The sequence below is a fragment of the Tetrao urogallus genome, assembly GCF_951394365.1.
Source record: "Tetrao urogallus genome assembly, chromosome: 8".
NCBI lineage: Eukaryota > Metazoa > Chordata > Aves > Galliformes > Phasianidae > Tetrao > Tetrao urogallus.
This window is the reverse complement of record NC_136821.1, coordinates 9,839,471-9,861,862: the sequence shown is the minus strand read 5'-3', so window position 1 is coordinate 9,861,862 and position 22,392 is coordinate 9,839,471. Positions and strand designations below refer to the sequence as shown.

General features: G+C 38.2%; 1 protein-coding gene across 1 annotated transcript in view; it reads right to left on the bottom strand.

The window, feature by feature from the left end:
- The window catches only part of MYLK (myosin light chain kinase), a gene marked incomplete at both ends in the record, with an annotated part of 175,412 nt that overhangs the window by 46,546 nt on the left and 106,474 nt on the right, over positions 1–22,392 (bottom strand). The window contains 4 exons of the mRNA XM_079539151.1: positions 6,002–6,091; positions 7,705–7,821; positions 18,092–18,987; positions 19,346–19,426. Coding sequence (XP_079395277.1) covers positions 6,002–6,091; positions 7,705–7,821; positions 18,092–18,987; positions 19,346–19,426 — 1,184 coding nt within the window. The remainder of the gene's footprint in view (positions 1–6,001; positions 6,092–7,704; positions 7,822–18,091; positions 18,988–19,345; positions 19,427–22,392) is intronic.

Below are 22,392 nucleotides of genomic sequence, written 5' to 3'. Positions count from 1 at the left end.
GTACTGATGGATTTCTGCTAGTAAATAAGCACAGTAAACACCTAACTCTGTTAAACATAAGGAGAAAGACTGTGTAACCTCTTCCTGACCAGACATCAGAGTATGACACAAAGGAAACAGTTTTTGTCTCCTCTAACCATTTCTGGTGCTAGAAGGCATGAAGCTACTGAGACCTAGAAGTACAGAAGAGTAAAATCCTCACAGTTAAGGCAATGACTTATTCCATTCTGTCCTTGCTTCCCTCACAGACTTCCTCGTTGGTACAAAAACTTATTACAGGTATTACAGAGAACAGGTAAGCTGAGATAAGAGAAAGATGATGGCTAAAACTGCACTAAAACAAAACACATAATTACTTAACAACTTATTAATGCATTCATGAACCTGTACTAATTGCTACAGAGAAAATCAACAGTGACAATGTACCAGGACCAGTAGCCTAAAAATTTCATTGTTTGAAAGCTTAATTTCACTTGATTGCTTCTCAAGAAGCAAATTCCTAATTCTGTTTCCAAATAAACATTGAATACCTAAATACAATGAAATAGAGAGGAACTCTTAAATGAAATTAAATTTGATGACATGAGGAAATTAAAGAACTAAATGCCATACAAGTCACTTTTTTTCAGTTTGCAAGTTTCAGCAGTTTTTAATGGCTTTTATTTTTCTCATTAGAAACAACCAACATTTTGTTGCAACATCCCAAATTTAGTTTCTAAAACACACAGTGTCCTCTAACTGAAAAAAGAATCTAGCCTTCTCCATGAGAAAAAAATATTCCAAGAAATTTTCACTCTTGCATTTCAGGCAAGAGAGAGCTAGCACACCCAAAGCTTCAGCAATGCAGAATAGTACTCTCAAAGTTACTTAGTATTTAAAACAGCTCAGCTAGAGGAAGAAACAATTTCATCACAGTTTGTCAGCAAAGTGCTTGAGCAGTTTCTGCAGTTAAAGTGCAGAAGAGGTCCAACATCAAACGGTGCTTACTATCAAAGATGTGTGAGTTCCACTGAAACTGGGAGCAAGAGAATGTTAGCTGCTTGAATATAGATTCCATTTTTGGTATTTCTCATATTGGTTAAGGACATCTAGCAGTAGATGCTAAATGGCTGTGCACAGTTGTGTACAATCAGCAGCCTAGACTTGGTCACTAGCCTGCTATCCAGCCTGCTAGGAAGTAAAAAGACTGTAAGGGCGTTTGGACATTCAGGAGCTCTGAATTATTTTAGGGAGACAAGTTAGACATTCTGTGCCTTTGTACCTTAATAAAGTCAGTGGATGTAGGCCCCTCTTTTAGAAAAGAAACTTTGGTGAATATTTTACGACATGCCACAGATCTGCAATTTGTCATCAGTGACATAACTGGGAATTTATTGTATGCGGCACCTCCTCAGTTCAAAGCCATGTTGCAAAAACTGTCTCATTTTTCTCTGCATAAGACAATCATAAGATAATCAATAAACATTTTTGTCTTCTTTGGTCAACATACAGCTATGTAGGATAGATCGTATGAAAAACACATGGAAAATACTGTTCTGTGCCAATATTAACTCAGAAGATGTCAGAGTGGTGTGAGCTATAAAGTAACCTGGCAGAGAATCAAAATGCGTACTGGGCCAGCAGTACTGGACTGGGCTTCATGGAGAACAACAAATTAGTGTTTCTCCGATTGCAGTCTTCATAAGTACAGTTGCTGAATTTTCTTTTCACCTACGAAGGCAACCAAACTGCACAGTCACCACTGCACTGTTGTTTCACATAGCTTTGTTGTGAAGACTTGTGCCACAGTTAGTCACCCTCAGATCCTAATCCTGAGAAATGCACTCACCACCTCTCATAGAAAAAGAGATTGATTTTTCCTTGAAAAAGTTCACCTAGAGACTTGTCTGGCAGTGAAATTCATATTGCTCCTACACACTAAATAGAGATCTAGATACTTTGTATTCACTGTGTAGAGAACTTGGTTCTTGCAGCAGTCAAGAGTACCACGGACCTTATGATAAAGGAACAGGCTGAGGGAACTGGTTTGAATAGCCTCACTGAACACTAAATGCATCTCAGAAGGTTCTAGGGACCAAAGAGGGCAGCAGTAGCACAGTTGCTAGAACACATCTGCTCCACAGTTGAGTCTCATTTCTGCAATTAAGAGAATTTCTCTGACCTGATTAGTTGCTTCCTTAGCAACAAAGTTCTTCTCTTAGAAGTAGGCAAGTTTTATACTAAGGAGAAAACAATCTGACATGATAGTAAAATTTTAAAACGCCTTATATTCCTCAGTGCCATTTTTCATATTATATTGAAAGAACAGAAATCAACCAAAAATTCATCAAGCTTAAATATTTAATGTGCCATTTTCTTACGATAGTGTTTGCAGATTTGGATCCTCTAACAAGACTGTTTATTGAAAAGCAGATAACAGAACTGTGTGCTAATCACTTGGGCCAATGACACACAATTTTTCCATGGTGATTAAAAAGCTTAGAACCTACCCCATCCCCAACTCCACAGTAATGAATATGTAATATGACAAGGAGTCCTGTCCAGCATATTTATATTTATGATGCTCTTTTCCAGAAATGCCATTTTTCGACCTGAATTCAAGTACCGACAATGCTGGGAATCAGATCTGGTAGATAACAAAGCAGTCCTTCCAGAGGATTCAATCTGGACAGTGTCACTGACGACATTTTATTAACAACTGTCAGCAGGAGAATGCATTACTACTAAACCAAAAATGTGCGTTATTACTTCACCAAAATTGTTTGACATGAAAGCAGCAGACAGATTTTATGCAGTGGCTTATATAAAAGATAGATATCAGCAAGATCCCAAATACTGCTAAATAATCCATCTAGGGCCCCTTCACTTGGAGGTGTTACTTCTCTGATGTAACTTTATTTTTGACTGATCAGAAAAATTTATGCTTGTGCAATAAAATGTGTGCTGGGAACACCCTTCAATGCATGTGCTTTGAGTATGAGAATGGCAGGTTTAACAAGTGTGTTACTCTGGAATCCAGGATTTCCTGTTAGGTTTTCATATTACTGATTATGACAAGTGGCATTTGCCACCTCTATTTACGGAGAGTAGTGCTGTGAATTAGATCTTCAAAAAATAGTGGGCATTTCTTTCCAAACACTTTGATCCAATGCTTAGACTTGGGATGGTTATTTTTTGATGCATCAAAATCAGTTCTTTTCTTGGTAGCAATTCCTGGGATGCAGTTTCTTCCTATTATAGTACAGTCAATGAGGCAGCAACAATTTTCACAGTGAGAAAATGTCTACAGATTAATAAGCCAATAACCTTCATTCTCTTTCAGAAAGAGAAGCATACTGACCTTCACTGTCAGGAACTAAAAGTTAATTAATATCCATAGGATTTCCTGAAGGTTCCTACCAGGGCAAAAATCTTGGAATCTCTTATAAGATATCCAAAAGGAGGAAATGTTGACATAGATGCTCACCATATGAAATTTGACTTTTATTTTCTTATAGAAAATAGACAATGTGGAATATTTTTCCTGAGAAGGATTTCTGAAGATGTCATAGAGTGTACAGCTTCTATACCCATACAGTATATACTGCTGTGACTTCATAGAATTCAATCTTATAAATCTAGGAAGAATACATAAAGCAAACCATTTACAGATTTGTGAAGTGGACCCTGAATTTAATGGCATGTCATTTCTGAATTCAACCAGAAATGGCATTTCTTGCTCTTTTCCATGCTTGGCACAGGAGATCAGTGCTGTTCATCATTTTACACATTTTACCATATTCCTTTTCAGTAATATATTTTAAAACTAAACATTCTCAGTCTATTTAATCTCTGCTATGTAATGTCTTTATTTCTCCAAAATCTATTCAAAGAAACAGGTGGGAGGTTTAGAACTGAAAGTTAGTCAAAATACAGAATTTATTCAGTGGCACTGCTAGGATATCTTTCCTTGCTATTTCTTCCATGTAATTCCTTCCATTTTACTTGCCATTAGGACTGGTGATGAGCTGATGTGGCAACAAAGACTAGAAGAGCACTTAGTAAAAATTTATCTGCTTATTAGATTGTGATTTCTTTTGGAAAGAACGGGCAAAGATGTACAAATAACTGAGTTGTTATGCCCACTCTCTTTCAGATAAGGAACTTCTCTATATCTGAAAGGGATTTCAGTTCATATTGAAAATATGAAGTATACTGGATCAGTTTTGTATATTTTGCTCATTTCAGGCAGTCTTCCAGAGACTGAGGATGAGATGTTAGAAAATACCCATGGAATCTCTGCAACCAAATCCTTTTAAAAGTAAATATGCATCTTTTTTATTTTTTATTTTTAAGTTTTCCAAAAACTCTTGCAAAGGCCAACATTTTCTCTGGTTTTCTCAGTGTTTTCAGTGCAACAGGAAAGATGCTTTAAAGGCATTTTGAAAAAAAGGGAATTCTTAAGAACAACAGTCATCATTATTTCAATGTTCCCATTGACTTCCCATTTATTACTAAATCCAGAATTACAAACTTCTGTTTTACTCCTCCTATCCAATTTCCATCCACAGCAAGACAAGCAGTGATTCTACTAGGATGTGGATCAGGGCATTATCCACGTATTTAGATTTAATTCCTACTCACACTTTCTCCCAGGGAAGCTGCAATTGATAACACTGCTGGAAGGATGAGAAGAAACTGCGAGGAGTGGCTGATTGAGATTGTATCAGTGTCTATAAATAGCTGACAGGAAGGTGCAAAGAAGATGAAGCCAGGCTCTTATCAGTGGTGCACAGGGGCTGGACGAGAGGCATGGGGCACAAATTGGAAAACAAGTTCCCTCTGACCATCAGGAAGCACTTCAGCGCAGTGCATATGATGGAGCACTGACACAGGTTGCCCAGAGATGTTGTGAAGTCTCCTCCTTGGAGAGCTTCAAAAGCCCCCTAGGCATGGCCCTGGGCACTCTGCTCTGGGTGTCCCTGCTTGTGCAGAAGTTGGACCAGATGGACCCAGAGGTCTCTTCCAACTTCAACCTTTCTGAGATTCTGTGAAATGTATGTGCATACAAAACACTATTCAAAACACTATCCTGTGGAGCTTTGAATGGCTTTAAAATCCTTTCTTTCATATCTAAGAAAAAAAAAAAAAAAAAAAGGTTGTGCTTAATTCCTATAATTTACAGCATTTCAAGCTCAGGTACAGAGGTGGAGCATGTTTGGAGCATGTTGGTGTGATCCTTCACACACTCCTAAATGACATGTAGAAGGGAAAAGTTGTAAAGCTCAGCAAGCAACTAAGAAACAGCTTAACCCAGGGCACAGCTATATGTAAGACAACAATTCCAGGAGCACAATTATTACCTGTGATCATCAACAAATACAAAACTGCACTGAATCCTGACTGCTACTAAATAAAGCAGAAAATGCTCCATGCTGGAAAATCACATTATAAAGTTTTGTTTTTCTTTTATTTTGAGAGGAGAACACAGCAGGATTAAGTATTTCATTTTCCATTAGAATTCTGTCTTTATGTCTTTTTTAGGAACTCACATTGACATCTGAGATAGACATTTCCATACTATGAGCACTCATATCAAAAGCAGTAGTAGAAATTTCTTATTCAAAAAAATATCATGTTACAAGATGATTCAGCAAAGATACCCTACCTACGATGGTAAGACAATATACTGTCTACACTGGATGCAACATGACTGCAGGCAAACCACTTGAGAATTTCTCTGCTCTTTGGTAGGCAGCCAAAAAGAAATCTGTGTCATAAGTTTATTGCATCATTATAAAAAACTGAGAACTGAGTGGGCTGGATCTGAACTCATGGTTTTACCTCTTACTTCTCATCCCCACAAGACAGAAACACACTTCATAAGCCTTATGTGCAAAGGGTAAAGGAGCAGAACAAACTCCTAATACTTTGCCTGCAAACAGAAGGGTATGACTGTGGAATCCCAAAGCACTCGTTTGTTTCCAGTAAGAAGGAAATAATTAAAATCTCTGTCACTTACTGCTTTCTGTTGACAGCACAGGGGGAAGTGTGGTCTTAGGCTTCTTGGTCTTTTTCTCAGCAACCTTTGCGGCCTTTGTGGATGAGGCATCTACAATGAAAACAAATAATAAAATACAAATTCTATTTAAAAAAACAATAATGAAAGAGCTGTCTATTTTTATATTTCTGCAGGGTTAGAGGAAATCACTGGCCTTTATTTTTTTCAAGCAAGCTTTTCTGCACAAACTTGCTGAAGAATGTCACATTCCTAAATAAAGAGGGAGCAGACAGGGAGAATCCCTGGATATCCAGGGAGCAATTGCACTGAGAGCCTGAGAGAACAGCTAAAAAAAGAGGCACCATCAAAGCTAGTGGGCCCATTTTGACTCAACAGAACAAAGCACAATTTGCATAAAATTGCTTTAGACATGGCAGGGAAACAGGGAATCCAAGGCATCTTTGAAGCATTATTTCACCCTAAAGAATCTCTTTCATGTCATTCTTCTATTCCATTATCTATGTGAACTCTATAGACTAGCATGCTTTGAAAATCAGCATTTCCCCTGTATGTTCCCATATGATATAGACACATGAGTAGAAGATGCAAATGTTTTTCATGAAGGTTATCCCACACAGTGCATTTCAGGTAACAAATTCTAATGAGCATCACTTGTTAGACTGCTTGATCTCAACATTTCTTTTCAGAAGAAAGATCCCAATTCAGAATTCTGACTGCAGCAATAGCTCTATCAGCTTATAGCTTTCAAATATTCACCTTTCAAATTATTTGTACAGGAGATGGCTGTTCAAAATTTTGTTTCTGGAGAAAAGGTAGCATAAACTTTATGGAAGCACCCATTTGAGTCATCTAGGTACCGGAGCGTGAAAACTGTGTTCTCTAAAAAGTTAATGGAGAAAGACAGAATCTCCTACCAAACAATTAAGAGAAGGCTGTGCTAGGTTTGAATCCAGACACTTAAGATTTTACAGATTTGTCCCATAACTATTTTGATTACTGAAGTCAAATATTCCTCAGACATAATTTGAGTCCATGGGAACAAAATAGATATAATGAAATTAAACATTATTTCTGGAATCTAAAAATCATCATCTGGGAAGCTGACAGCACACCGAGTAGAAAGGAGCAATCTGAGTTGTTGTTTTAGATCACAATTCTAATTTAAAAAAAACCTGCTATCCTTCCCCTCTGCCAGTCATGGACATGGACTATCCAGTGGCATTCCCCTGTTAGCAAATTATCCATCTTCTAAACTTGGCATGCACAAGTGATTGAGCTGCTAATTAATTTATATTTCCTCCCTTTCACTGGAAAAAACAAAGGACTGAAAAGAAGTGAGAAGCCATTCTCACTAGTAGAGTTGAGACAGAATAGTAGCCAGGCTTCCACTCTGAATTCTTATATGTTTTTAAAGAATGCATATAGCTCACAGTCAAGTCCAGCTCTACAATCCTTGTGAAATACAGAGAGCAGCAGGAGAATATAGATTATTCCACAAAGCAAAGAGAGTCCTTGGGTCTGTATTGTCTCTGCTCGCGCTCCTTTATGGAACTCACCCAATTTCTGTATAGACTGAAAAGCTGAGAGAAGAAGTGGGCAGAGATAATTTTTGTGTATGTGGTTCATAAAGGCTGGTACTGGGAAAGAAAGGGAGGGAAGGATGAAATCAAAGAGGATTTTTCTGTATCCAGGAAACTACTTACCTTCCACAAGCACTTTGCAAACACATTCTGCTTTCCCTGCTGCATTCTCTGCTATGCATTTGTATTCTCCCCCATCTTCAGGCATGACCTTCTCAATGGTTAGTGAACACAGTGTCCCTAATACAATAGAAAGAGAGTCCAAATAAGAGAGATATCATGATGCAGTCCACAAAATGAACAGAATGCATGAAACCAACCAATCTTTTCCTACAGTTCATATTAACTGATAGAAAAAGATGTGTTGACCTTAATAATTTAACATCAGAGTCAGAACTTCATTAATGCTGAAATAAAATAAAATCACATGGACACACATCACTGTTCCCCAAGATTCTCAAAGCCGTCTCTGCAGCACTGAAGAGGTTAATGGATAATGGTAGAGAAGACTCAGAGCAGAATCTCTGCTAATGTTCTTTGTCTTATAGCAGGGGAAAGGACTCCTCACTTTTTTATTTCTCAAAAATGCTAGCAGTGCAAATATCTAAAGAAGAGGATGTCCATGAACTGTCTGTAATATTTTGATTCAGCCTTATCTCTAGCACTCTCATAAGCATCCATGTTTGAAAGTAGAATGTTAGCTTGCTGGCCAAGTTTAAAAATGGAACTGAGAGCCATTTTGTTCTGCCTGAATTCATCAAAGAATGATCATCTGATATTGTAAAGCGTTTGTTTAAAAAGTCCAACATAAAATCAGCAATCGAATTTGTCATTGCAACAAACTCATTCCATTTGAAACTAAAAAGCAGCATCTGACTTCAATGGGTACGTAGAAACAGGATGCGACATAAGCTCGGTAGTTACCAAAGGGAGTCTGGTATGACCCAAGGGAAATACATTTCCTCTTAAAAAATAAAACTCTGTGAACCAAAACAGAAGATGTTCCCACTGGTTGGAGACAAGGAAAGAGAACTGTGGTTCACCTAATTCCATACGTTCACTTGCATTACTTGAAACAACTATGTGCTTTGCTTCCCAAGGAAAACCTCATTTAAAACACTTTCAGCTTCCAAATATTCCTCATTAAGTGTTGTCTTTCTTTCTCCTTCCTTACTGGAAAGCCTGACCTGTGCCCTAAACACAGCCTGAGACATTGTGCACTTCAGACAATGTTTTTCTCTTGCCCACACTGCCTCCACCTTCCATTTATTTCAGCCACAGTAGTACCTTCTCTTTTTTTCCCCCATTTACCTTCCTTGGCTCTCCTAATTGATGGATGGAGTGTAAAGATTATCTTTCTTAGACCTTTCCTAAGAGCCTGGAGACACAGGGAAATTTCCCAGCATCTGTTGTCAATTTCCATCTTTCTACATTAACTGGAAGCTACCTTCTACTTTTCAGAGTGCCTGATCTCAGGCTCCCCATCGCCTCTATCACTTGTAATGAGGGAGATGGCATTAGAAAAACATTGGGAGCTTAATGGCTCCTCTTGGAGACTAGATTGCAGCTCTGATGTGGCAATTACGCTTTTGGTACTCAGACTTTTCCTCATTGTAAAGCTGGATAATATAATATAATTCAAAGCAAATCTTTTAAAAGATTTTCTAACCATTCTCCATAAATTTGCTTTGCCAGACACACAATGGGTTGGAAAAAATTGAATGTTTCCCTCCTCCTCATTCTCCACAAAATCAAGAAGCTTTAAATAATGCCAATTTTCCCCCTGAGAAACAATGTGAAAACTCTCAGGAGCACTGACCCCTCACTCACAGGGCTGTGTTCAGCCAACCACAGCGTGAAGAGAAAAGCCACGTGCCTTCCCTGAGTCAGCTCATCTTCATGAGTTAGGCTGAGCCAAAAATGTCACGAGCTGCAGCTCTGTTCCAAATGGAGGAGAGACATTAGAAAAGTATTCTTTCAGGCATCTAGCAAATATAAATTCAGGTGGCTCTTCTGCTTAGAGAAAATTGGAGGGGAAATGAATGATAACTTGCAGTCTACGAATTTGCATAAATCTATATGATATGCCTAGAAAAGGTCATATGTTATAACCTAAAAATGCTCTTGCCAGAAAACAGAGACTGTAAAGCAATGATGTGTGATGGAGAACTCACTTGTATGCATTCATATTGTTACACTGTTGTCCATACAGCATGCTGCAGCTATGTAAGTTAATGTCTTACAAGAAACACTTCCTGATGCAGAAACACAACAGAAAAGTCTCCAGCCTAACAATAAGTCATTCTGCACTATTATAGTAAAATCTCGAATTTTGGGATTTTCTCATGATGATCCTCTACTTGCTGTGTGCATTCAGCACTCTGTTAACTGTGCTTTTAGAACCCAGTATTGGCCAGGCCAGGCAGCAAGGTCTGATCAAAGCTACCTTTGGCTTACTCCACTAAAAAGAGAGTCCTTAAGAAATACTTCAGTCCTGCCCACTGCAAAAGAATATTTATTTGTCTTTAATTTGAATTAAGTCATTTAGTGAATAGGAGAAACCCAATTTTTCAAGGGCTGCCTTTGTCTCCTGACTTCAACATCCCTGCAGCAATAATCTGAATCCTGTTTCCCTTCACTTCAGCATACTCCCCAGAAATCACCTGGGAACAGCACATACAAAGTACATTGGGAGTGTTGGGCATGTTTCTACCACTGGATGTAATGGTCGCGTTCTGCTCTCAGTAGAGGAGGGACATGAGATAATTTGGGTTATTCTCCTTTATTTAGCTACTAGCATTAGAATTTATGAACTACCCAAACAGTGTGAAATTGGCCAAAGATCCAACGAGCTATTAGCCAGTCTGGCACAGGGGAACAAGGGGAGCCAGAGAGAGAACAGAATTGGCTGTAGAAATCTTTTCCTAGAAAACTACAAAAAAACAAATGAACAAACAAACCAAGCAACCAACCAAAAAAGCACAACCACTAACAACAAAAAATGAAAGCAACAAATTGGCAGAACTTGATGAGATCTAATAAGGATAGGAAACTCTCCAGAAGTCCAATGTTCCATGATCCTACAGCAGGGTTCCTGAGGCTAGAGGGACAAATGTCTTTTGATTAAATATTTGGTATTTCCTCTGAAAAAACTCCTTATGGCCTGAAATGAGCACATTTTCTCATAACTGTAAGAAAACTCAAAGATTACTGCAGTTGGAATTCTGAATGCTGGCACTTCACAAACTCCAGTCAACTAAAAAAATTTGCAATCAGTTTTTTTCCCAGTAGCCCTCCACTTTTTTTTTTTTTTTTTTTTTTAGGAACCAGTTCACTGACAGACTTTAAAACACTATCAAAAACTGTGGGGTTACATCTTGGATCTTCCAGTTAACAGAACTGATGAAGCTGTAGATAGACCTTAGCAGCCACGGAAGCTTACAACTTACTGGAGACTCTGGCTCATATACTTAAAGCCTTCCCCTCGCATTCTGAGCTATTAAAGGATTTTCTGACTTGCTCAGAAATAGTACAAACCAGTTTAAAATATCTCTAGGCTTCTGCATTCTTTCCATGATACTCTGCAGAAAGTGAACTTCAGATATAAAACAAATATACAAACCAACAAAAAACAGCTCCTGCATCTAATTCCCAGCTCTGGCATCTAGATAGCTTAAGTCCTGACCCCTATCTCTAATACAAACTGAAGTTACTTTGACCTTCTCACTTGTATCACATAGGACAAAGAGGACTATAGAGTTTTTAGTAATATTATTAAACACTAGGCCATAATAAATTATGTCTAAGAGTCACAATAAATTTATTGAAGAACTCTTTGGTTCACTGCTGTTAATTTTGTAATGAATTGATTTTTTAAAAATTTTCTAATTAATTTTAAAGTTAATTTTCTAATAAATCCTGCACTAACTGTGCAGGAAAGTGCAAATATGTGCTACTGCCCCAGCCATGTTTAAAAAGGGCAAGTGGATTTACCTGGAAAGGACTGACTACAATCAGAATGACAGCAGGCAAAGTAGTAAAAAAAACTCACCAGAGTTTCAGAGAAGAAAAATGGTTAAATATAATTATTGGTAAGTGATAGAGTTCAAACTATGTGAAAAACCTACTTTTGTTATTCATGAGACTGCACACTTAACTGCAAAATATATGTGTGTAATTAGTCATTACTGAAATATGTGTTATCTCACATTTCTGTTAGTAATTAATACTATTTTAATACATTAAAAGCATTCACAGAATCACAGAATTGTAGGGGTTGTAAGGGACCTCCAGACATCATCTAGTCCAATCCACCCCTGCTAAAGCAGGTTCCCTAGAGTAGGCCACACAAGAAAGTGTCCAGGTCAGTTTTGAATATCTCCACAGAAGGAGACTCCACCACTTCTTGTGCAGCCTGTTCCAGTGCTCTCAAACTCCAGAGTAGTGCTCCAAACTCTCAAAGTAAGGAAGCTTTTCCTCATGTTTGTATGTAACTTCCTGTGTTTGAATTTGTGCTCATTGTCTCTTGTCCTGTTGCTGAAGACTATTGAAAAGAGCCTGCCCCATACACTTGACTCCCATTCATTAGATACTTACAAGCATTGAGAAGATACCACTTTGGTCTTTTCTGCAGGCTGAACATTCCCAGGTTGCTCAGCCTTTCCCTGCAGGGGAGATGCTCCAGGTCCCTAATCATCTTTGTGGCTCTCTACTGGACTCCCTCTAGAAGTTCCCTGTCTTTTTTGAACTGGCGAGCCCAGAACTGGACGCAGTTCTCCAGATGTGGTCTCACCAAGGCAGACTAGAGGGGAAGTAGAGGGATCACCTCCCTCAATCTGCTGGACACACTCCTCTTAATGTACAAATTAATACACTACCTGCAAGTGCAGGTAGAGTTAGAGCTGCCAAAATAATGAACCTGGGGAAAGCTGACAATAAGAGATCATCACTTTTTGGTGGACTTCCTCTGTGACCAGACTGTAGGACCAAAGCTATTCAATATTCTAATCTGTGATGTACAATTATATCTACATTAAATGTTGAAAAGCTTACAGATGTCAAGACAGTTGGAAATGGAAAGAGAAAGAGAAAATAGAGCACACCTCACAGACAAGCTAATTTTCAATCTGAGTCTATTCACTCAAAGGAAGTGGGATTTAAGACAGAGAAATGACAAGTAATACAGCTTAAGACACTGAAATGACAAGCAACAAGGGATGCTCTATTTTGGATATTTAAAGGTTTAACACAGAAGTAACAAATATGAGCTCCACTACACAGTAGAAAGAGGACCAGTTATCTCCAGCAAATACAGCAATGGGAAGATGACCTCTATCTCACTGATGCTGAAATATGGTTCTGCTACCTGTTTCTTTCATAGGGCAATAAACCAACACACAACAATGAAGAGGAGCATTAAAAAGACAAAAACAAAACACAATACATAACAACACAAAATCACCGAACAAAACTCCACTGAATTCTAGATAAAGTGCATTACTGGAAGAAAGCTAATAGGAGCTTGACTCATCAAGTCTGAGAAAAATAAAAGAAATTGGCAGAAGTGTCTTTATTACAGAATCAAAGCCATTACATCAAGCATAAATGGGCTCTTTAGCCTATCAAAGAAAGGAAACCAATATCTGGAACCAGAAAACACATACATTCAAATATGTAAACAGACAATTCTTTGTTTCTAGATCTAAAACCAAAACACTTAGAATTAGTATCCACTGCAGTAAATTGCCAGAGATTATAGCCAATTCATCTCTTCTGCTATGTTTCAGTCTACACTATATGTCTTCCTGAAAGAAGGAAGCTTCAGAAAAAAATTAGAGTATAGAAAGAAATATTGTGGCACGGAGCTGCAACAGAACTAATGCTCAGGCAATTGCCCTAGACATAAACTTTTTGAAGAAGCCTTTTAAGCTGCAGATTACAATTACTTTCAGCAGTACATAGAAATGTGTTAATTGCACACCAAATTCATGCTCAACACTAATTAAAACATCCAAAAAGCCATGGCAGATCCTAGCTAGAATGGCACCGACAAGAGCAACTGATAGGAAGACAAGAGATATATTAAGTCACGAGAAAGTTGTTAAGGCATTACTACTAACAGGATTACCGACTCTTTATGCTGCCAAGACACTGAGCAATTAAAAATTGCAGCATCTAACATAAAGCAGTACAAACTGGGCATTTTCTAAGCTACAGTGCTTCTGCCATCCATGCCTATATTAAGTAGTTTTTCCTCAATTTATACAGTCATGTGATACAAAGGCAAACAAGCATAGCAAGGTGACTCAGCAAAATGGAAAGTTTGCTAGTTTGTATTTATATTCACTTGTTCATCTCAAATCTCTAGTCTAGAAAGAATGTCAGCTCCCAAAGCCTTTTCCCTTTCGTGTTCTAAACCTGTTCTTTAACTGTGTAAAAAATTTCAATCCAGATTTTCCTATCCAAAAGTCACATTAGGACACTAGCACAGGACACTACTCTGGCAAGTACCATGCAAATCTAAAACAAAATGGGTTCTGCTCTGAGGAGTTCACCGTGTGAGGAAGTTTGTTGTTCTGCTCTGTCCTTATAAGTCTAACTCCAACGTAGTGTTTGCTACAGCCTTCCTAAAATCTTTTTTTTTTCCTTCCAAATAAAAAGCCTCCCCATAGCCTCAAACAAAGACATTCTCTCATATCAAAAACAACTACCACTTAACCATACACCATCTAACCTGCCCATATATATGCATGAAGCTCCAAGTTTTGAGCATGCTCCTTTGTTTGTCTGTGACCATTCATTTTGAGATTTCACAGGCAAAAAAACCCACCAACAATAACATTAGTGCTTATCCCAGAAAGAGAATAAACACTCCAACAAATATTTAAAAGAAGAAAAATATAAAATCATCTTACTTAATTCCTACCATCTCAGACAAGTTGGTGAAAGAAAAATGGTGCAAGAGCTCAACTTCATAAAAGAAGATACTTTAAGCAACAAATCACTCCATGCCCACCAGTCAACAGTACACTAATGGGGGAATTATTAGAAGAAATGGGGTAACTAAAGAACTGAAAAGTACTGATTTACATTATTTGGAAGGGAAATGAGCAAGTATTTATAACAAAAATGCAAACTGTAAGGACTGAGATTGTTCTTTGATATGCTGTGACTGAAACATTCAGTATTATGCTGCCTAGATTATGATTTCTAATTGCTAGTGTAAATTTTATCCTGGAATAATGAGTACATTGCAAACTCTAGATTAATTACTATATTACAAAACATATGCTACACAGTATACTTGAAGATGAGACTTTTTTGGAGCAGAATGCATTTTTTTCACTCTCTGAAAACCTTAACAATCAGTGATTATTCTAAGCCCAGTGTTTGTACTTTGGGTTCTGATGGCAAAGAAGTAGGCCAACATCCCCCACTTTTCTTGCTCACCAATGGCTAAAATGCCTTGAACGAGGACTTTAGTGTCAGCCTGTTCAAGCCCAGAGATGTGAAAAAGTTTTATTAACAGGTAAATGGCCTTAGTATCAGATAGGAACTAAGTGCCAGGGAAAGTTAGCACATAAATGGTGTAGTTAGTTTGCCTTTCCAGTTATCTTGTTACACACAAGCACATTTTTAAGTCTGCTCTTCTTGGCCAAATGTCACTTGTTTTATCAAGTGTTTCTGAAACCAAATTTCATGCATTTATATCTACAATATATTTGTTACCAGAAAATCACTAAACTGACTACAAAGACTTTATGTGGCGGGGGGGGGGGGGGGGAGGGAGCTTGGAGATTCATGATTCTTGAGGTCCATTCCAACCCTGGCCATTCTGTGATTTTGTGATTCATCTGTGATACTCCTCTGGAAAATATACATATGTCATTTTCCATACACAAGAGTACTGAGAACATACACAAGAAAAAAAAAAATTGCTTTGGATGATTTAAGCCCATTAATTTCAGCTAGGTCAATTTGCTCTAAATTTCCCTCTTTCTCCAGAGACTCAACCCTCTTTCAGCTGAGGATGCTGCAGAGGATTATCTGCTGAGCCCATTAAATGCTGCTCCAGGGTTGGCCAAAGGCATTGTTACTGCAGGATATAACACCTGCAGGCCTGACCAATCTGCCTTTGGGCAAAAGACAGAATACTGGCACTGGGTTGCTGTGCACTACATCCAGTTTTATTGTTGCTCTCTCTATTTAAAGCTCCTCCAAATACTTTCTGTAACATTAATCCATATGGAGCTTTTCTCTATCAAGCTATACTTCCTAATATTCATCCTGAAGTTGTTATTTCACAATCCTAATCTGTAGTTGTAATTATTCCCTCTCCTCCCTTAGTTTATTCAACTACTTACACGTTCCTAATTATAGGAAAAAAGAAAATCAACTTGTAATAAAATTGAAACTTACTTTAAGTATCATGCATACCTATTTAATTACATATGATAGTAGCATAATAATGCAGGTAAGCCATAAGGACAGTTTCTTCACTGGGAAGTTCCCTGCAAAAAAAACCTGTCCTGAAATAATGGGTTCCTCATCCAATGGTGACCTTCACTCTTCACCTCAGTGGAAAACATGCTGAGGTGGGACATCCTGACAAAGTGCCAGCTCTGTGATGTTATATAAATCAAGAGAGTCACCCAGTCTACACAACTAGGTGGAACATGCCACATACCCAGCCCAGGCAAGTGGATGTTTTCTGACCTCCCTTCAGGATATTTTCTAGTCCAACCCCCTGCTCAAGCAGAGCCAGCTAAGAGGTTGTCCAGAATCATGTCTAGACAATTTCTGAATACCTCCAAGGAGGGAGAATCTGTAACCTCTATGGTCACCCATAGTACCATTTCATAAAGCAAATATGAGCTGTGGGATTGCAACAGTCAATTACTCAGCTTCTCTCAGTCAGGAAAACAACTTTCTGCATTACCTCAATACCAAAGATTTGACACTCCAAGAGGCTCCCCCATGGCTCATGGGATAAATTGATCCTTTATAAGCTAGCAACTGGAATCCCTCTGGCAGAGATGCTGTCTTGTGTACACTGAGAGGAGATGTGATCTTTGAGATACATAATTTCATTTTGAACAGCTCCAAGAAAACTCCTGAAATCTTGCTATTTGTACTTTTTCCCATGTAAGGGTGATGAAAATATAGTTTCCCACCTTCCTGATCCTGTCAGTGATTTTCGTAAGTCTGGTGTTTCCCCCACTCAACTTCTTCTCATAAAATGAGATTACCCCTATTCCTGTAGGTCCCCTCTTGTGAAAATAGTCATGTGCTCACAAACAGAAGTCTCACACTACTTTAGGCATGTACAGATACAGTGCACCTGTTATCATTTCCTTCTCCCCATCTTCTTAGTTTATCTCCTTAATATTATACTCAGATATCGTTATTATGTTTTCTTCTATCTGAATACAATATTTTTTCTGCCTATATCCACTTAAAGAACTCCTCATGCTCTTCAGTGCTTGGCTCACTGAGTGATAAACCACTGTCCATGTTCATTTGATTCTCATTTAATAGTATTGAAAATACTCTGGATTAAATGAATGATTCACAATTTTGAGTATAGATCCCATGTGAAACTTTGATTCTTATTTTAAGTGTGAACTTTGTTAATATAACGTACAGGATAATGTTAGTCTCCATATAATTTGCTGTGTGTTTTATGAAACAAATGTGAAGTAATGAAAATTTTCTGTATTGTCAGTAATCTTTCCTATTTTTGTCCCAATGAAAATATATTTTGTCTAGATACAATATTAAATTTCATACAGAAATAATCTAATGAGTTTGGTTATCCAGAATGTGGCATATAAAAAATGACTCAATTTGACAACAGTAAGTATTCTCTGAGAACTTCTACCAAATTCTCTACTGTCCTGAAATTAATTAGAAGTCATCATGCCAATGGTGGACAAGTACTTGAGTGTCTTTAAAGACAACAAAAGCATGTATCTTATTTACTGCCCTCTGACAGGGCATTAAATACACTGGAAATCAACTCTCAAATCTGATGTAGAGTATATAACTTAAAGATGTAGTAGTTTCCTTCTATAACACTATCTCTCTTCGTTTCTTAATGCAATAAAAGCCCAAAATATTAAATATACAAAAGAATTAAATCACAATTTGTGAAACAGCAATAATATTATTTTGCTTCCAGCATTCTAAATCTTTAAAGTTTAACTAAAATAAATGTAATATACCAGCATCTTAAACAGTGTTAGCACTGTAACCAACATTTAGAACTGCAAGAAGTACAACTTTATAAAAATTACATCTGCAGACTGTTAAAGGAGAATCTGTAAGAAACGTCAAACAATACTGTTCCTTGTATACTTCACTGAAATAACATAAAAGTTGCATCTGGAATCAGTTACTGGCACAGGACTTAAATAAAGTATTGCATTACATTTAACAAGCTAAATATTATTAATCATGAGTCAGATATAACAGAGTGCCACCCAGCTGGCTTGTAATTCAATTAATTTACCTTCTTGGGAGATGACAATGGACTTGGATGATTTGATGACTTTGCTGTCTAGACTCCAGGTGACAGATGCAGGGGGATCAGAAGAAATTCGACACTGTAAGACCAATTTTTCACCATCTGCTACTTTAGCATCCTGAAGCTTCTCTGTAAAGGATGGTGCTGTTCCTTTGCTTTGTGGTGGTGTTGGTTTGCTTGCTGCTGGTTTGTTTTCAGCTTTTTTCCCAATTATCCCTCCATCCACCACTGCACACCCATGTTCACATTTCCTGTCATTCTTCTCTTCTTTTTTCACTAGTGGTTTGGGAGCAGGTGCTTCAGAATTGGGGGTGGCATTCTGTGCTTCAGAACCGGCACGGGCATTTGGTGCTGGGGTGCCAGCGCTGCCATTCTCTGCAGGGGGCTTCTTCTTTGCGCCCAGCACAGATCTGAAATCTGTAACTGCTGGTTTAGGAGGTGGCGCCTTCTCTGGCAGTGGGGTTTTTGGGGTGCCTTTCTTGGCCAGCACAGAGCGGAAGTCCACCTGCTGAGGAGCATGAACTTTCCTTTCTTCCTCTGACAAGGTCTTGGGTTTGACCTGCCGCTGCAGGTTTGCTCGGAAGTCCATTTGCTCGGCTGGGATTTCTTTCAGATCCTCCTCAGAAAAACTTTTGGTGCTGACTTTCTTGCCTAAAATGTCACGGAAATCAAGCTGTTCAGCTTCCTGCTGCCTCAGGCTCTCCTCTGTATGTTCCCGAGTTTCCACTCGCCTCTTCAGTACACCTCGGACGTCTTCCTGCTCTTCCTCAGCTGCTCTGGTTTCACCGCTGCTCTTTTTGAAGCCACTTGTTCTATCAAATGTTAGTGCACCATGATTTCCACCATCTCTTCTCTCTCCAGAGCTGGCTGATTCCCTCCCACTACGATCGAAAAAGAAAGGAAAGAGACAGCCAGGAAAGGGGCTGGTTTAAAAATGTCAGGGAACAATCTCAGTGCAGGAACAAAATGTGTTTATAGAAGGGGAGGTTGATTAGAGGAGCACACTCCATTAGTTTATTGCATCAATGATGACTTCAGGAGCCATATAAGGGCACAAACAAAAAAGATCTTCTCTACTCTGGCATGGTAAAATGTGCTTAGCCTGTATGATGAAAACAATTTGTTGGGTCACATTTGGGGATTAGGTTGAACAGCAGCCAGCCTGGGTCTGTAAGGGCAGAGAATTAACAGAGCAAAAAATAGAACCCACCCATGCAAGTCCCTGGGAAAAATACTCACTCTCTGCGCATTTCTGCTCTGGAAGCTGAACTCTCTCGCAGCATCAGAGACACCTGGCAGCTGCATTCTCCAACTTGGTTCCTAAAATGTTTAAGCAAAATCACAAAAGCTGAGGTTTCTCCCTACAAAACTTTCCTCAGCTCAGTGACTAAAACAGCTCAAAGCCTGTGTGGCATTTGTAGTGGTTGAGTGAGTGAATTTGGTCTCATTTTACTCAGAGCCCAGCTATCTCAAATATCTTTTCCCGATCTGTTGCTGTCTACACTGGGAACAGCATACTCTCTGAAGAAAAATCAAAGCAATTTACAGAATGAAACAGCTGAAGATAAACATGCTAAAGGAAAACAAACACAAAAGCTGGGAAATTGAGGCAGAGGAGGGGGCTATTTTGTAGAGTTGAAACTTTTTCCAACTCTGCCCATTGTTTATTTATTCAAGCCCAAGCTCTTAAGTTTCCTAATGTTAAGATATTAAAAGCAGGGTCTCATTTTCTTCCCTCCCCCACAGCACAACCAATCAGCAAATCCCATCTACATGGATTGCTCCAGCCTGGGCATGTTTATATTAAAAAACATAAAAGTGTCACCATATATGGTGCTGAGTACTTATTCTTCCTTTTGCAGAGGAATACCACGGATGCCTTTTGAAAAGGGCTCCCATTAAAGAATTCATTAAAACACTCCCGCTACCCCCTCTGCACACTTCCTCCCACAGCTTTATATCATTCTTCCAGTCCCAAACAGCTCTTCTCCATTTAACACAGGAGATGCCAAAAGCAAATTTTATCTCCTCTAGGCACTGCTTCCCTCAAATACTATTAAGAACCTCTGATGTACTCCTTTAAATTGATTGAAGACTAGTAGAGATATCTTCCGTACATGAAAACGCTTTTGTGCTTTCCAGTTTAAGCCTGCAAACTCCTGGATGATTTTTGAAAACAAAAACAATTTTTGTTGCTGAAAGTATTTCCTGGGCATGGACAAAAATTATGTGAACTGGGGAGAGAAAGGAGAGAGGCAGCTTTTTTTCCCCAACGCTGCTCTTTCAAAAAGCTCTTGCTAGATTAGAACACCTTTAAGTCAGATTTGCCCTAAAGTTTAAAACGTAGAGCTAGGAGTATCTTTCAGTTAGTTTCCCATAAATTGTATTGTCTGATGTGTTTTTAAATAGCACATGGGAATACATTCCTAGATATGGTTCTGTTTGTGTGACTAAGTTACAATTCAACTCAGTTGCAACTTGCAATGGAGTCATGTAGTAGGTAATGTCATTAACACAAATGCAGCAAAAAGTTGCTTTTGTAACAGCAATTAGTTCAACCACCTTTTCAGATGGATTTCCATTGCTCTCTTTTGTTTTAGATAATGAAATAGGGATCAGTACAGTGTAGAAATAAAATCTTCCACACCAACAAGAAATGGCAGAGGTTGGCTGAAGTTACTGAATACAAATCTTGAGTTTGTGTCCGACTCATCATGTGATCTCAGGTAGAATTCTGCTTCCAGTGAAACCAAAAGGAGTTTAGTTTCTAGTTTCTAGTAGATTTTAGAGAAGGAACACCATTTTTTTTTTCCTGTGAATTCAGTTGCAGAGTCTAAAAAACTGAAGTTACTAAGACTGAGCAACTTGGAGATCACAAGATGGAAAAAGAGAAACAAGCTAAGGAAAATTATGGACTGGGATGATTTAAATGCAAAATTCAATCAAGAATATTTCTGGAAGCTTTGTAAATATTTTTTCATTTACGCAGTTTCATAATGTAAGTGAGGCAAGACACGTAGGGAAAGTTAGGAAAATAAGTAGAGTTTTGCAGTATACAAGCACTACTTCAAGTCTTTCAGGTCTCTGCTGTTTTGAGTCTTGGCAACAACATCACTTCTGGAACATGAGGTTCTTCGTGTCGGGCTTTTATCAACAAAACCCTAGACAAAGGCAAACCTCAGTGGTTCTGTTGTGGAATAATATAAGACATGGATAAAAGCTAAGCTTAGAAGTTATGCTGCAAACATTTGTCTGAAAGTCTTGAATTGTGCAGGATTGTTCTGTATAATGCTCATGCACATGATCTAAGGAAACAAAACAAAACAAGACAAAAAGAAAAACAACAGCACCAAAAAAAAAAAAAAAAAAAAAAAAAAAAAAAAAAGCCAAAACAAAAACAGAGTCCCAGCTGCAAAGCCTGAAGCAATTTTAAAAATAGCTCCCTGTCCTATTGTAGGATCAGTTTTCCCTGGAATGGCTTTTATGTTCAAAATATCTTGAAATATTAGTTTCTTGGCAGAATCTACTCAAGTATTTTCAATGAAATGAACCTTAGATGAGACTTATTGTTCATGTATTCCTAGGAATTGCTCTGGAAGAAGAGGAAAAAAATGCACTGCTAATTACAACGTGGGGACATGCTGGGAATTCCAACTGGCCTATCAAGTGTGAAACAAGTATCGCAGAGCAAATTGCATCTTTAAAGATTGAACTGACAATGATAAATAAGTTGATTACTAGCCATAGCTGGTGCTTCAGTACAAATACCTGTAAAGCTTCAGCATGAAGTTTTGCAACTCTTTTGTGAGTTAGTTCAAGAGAAATATACTTTAGAGCCCACCGAAGTTTTCATCCTAAAGAAAGCAACTGATCTACTGGATCACAAATTTAGTGGATGTAGTATAGAGCCGTTTTATTGGCTTTAATATGGATCCACTGATTTACCTCTCTTGAGGGTGCTTATAGCTGAAACACTAGTCATTTTATTTGCATTTTGCAACATTCAGTGGGAGAATGGAATGGGTAGAAGTTATGGCTTCCTTTTCTAAAAGTAGACAATGTGTTAAGAGCAGAGAACAAGGTTTGCAAACTCTATGCTACACAGAACTATATTTACTGTGGCGTAATGAAAGGTAATCTTACAACTGCTTTCTATATAACCTGAACTGGTGAGTATTTGAGATACTAGTGATTAATAAGATGAATGTTTACATCTGATTTTAATCACAGTATCAAAATCTCTAAATAAGGTTAATCGATACTAACCAAACTTTTATGGCAGATGG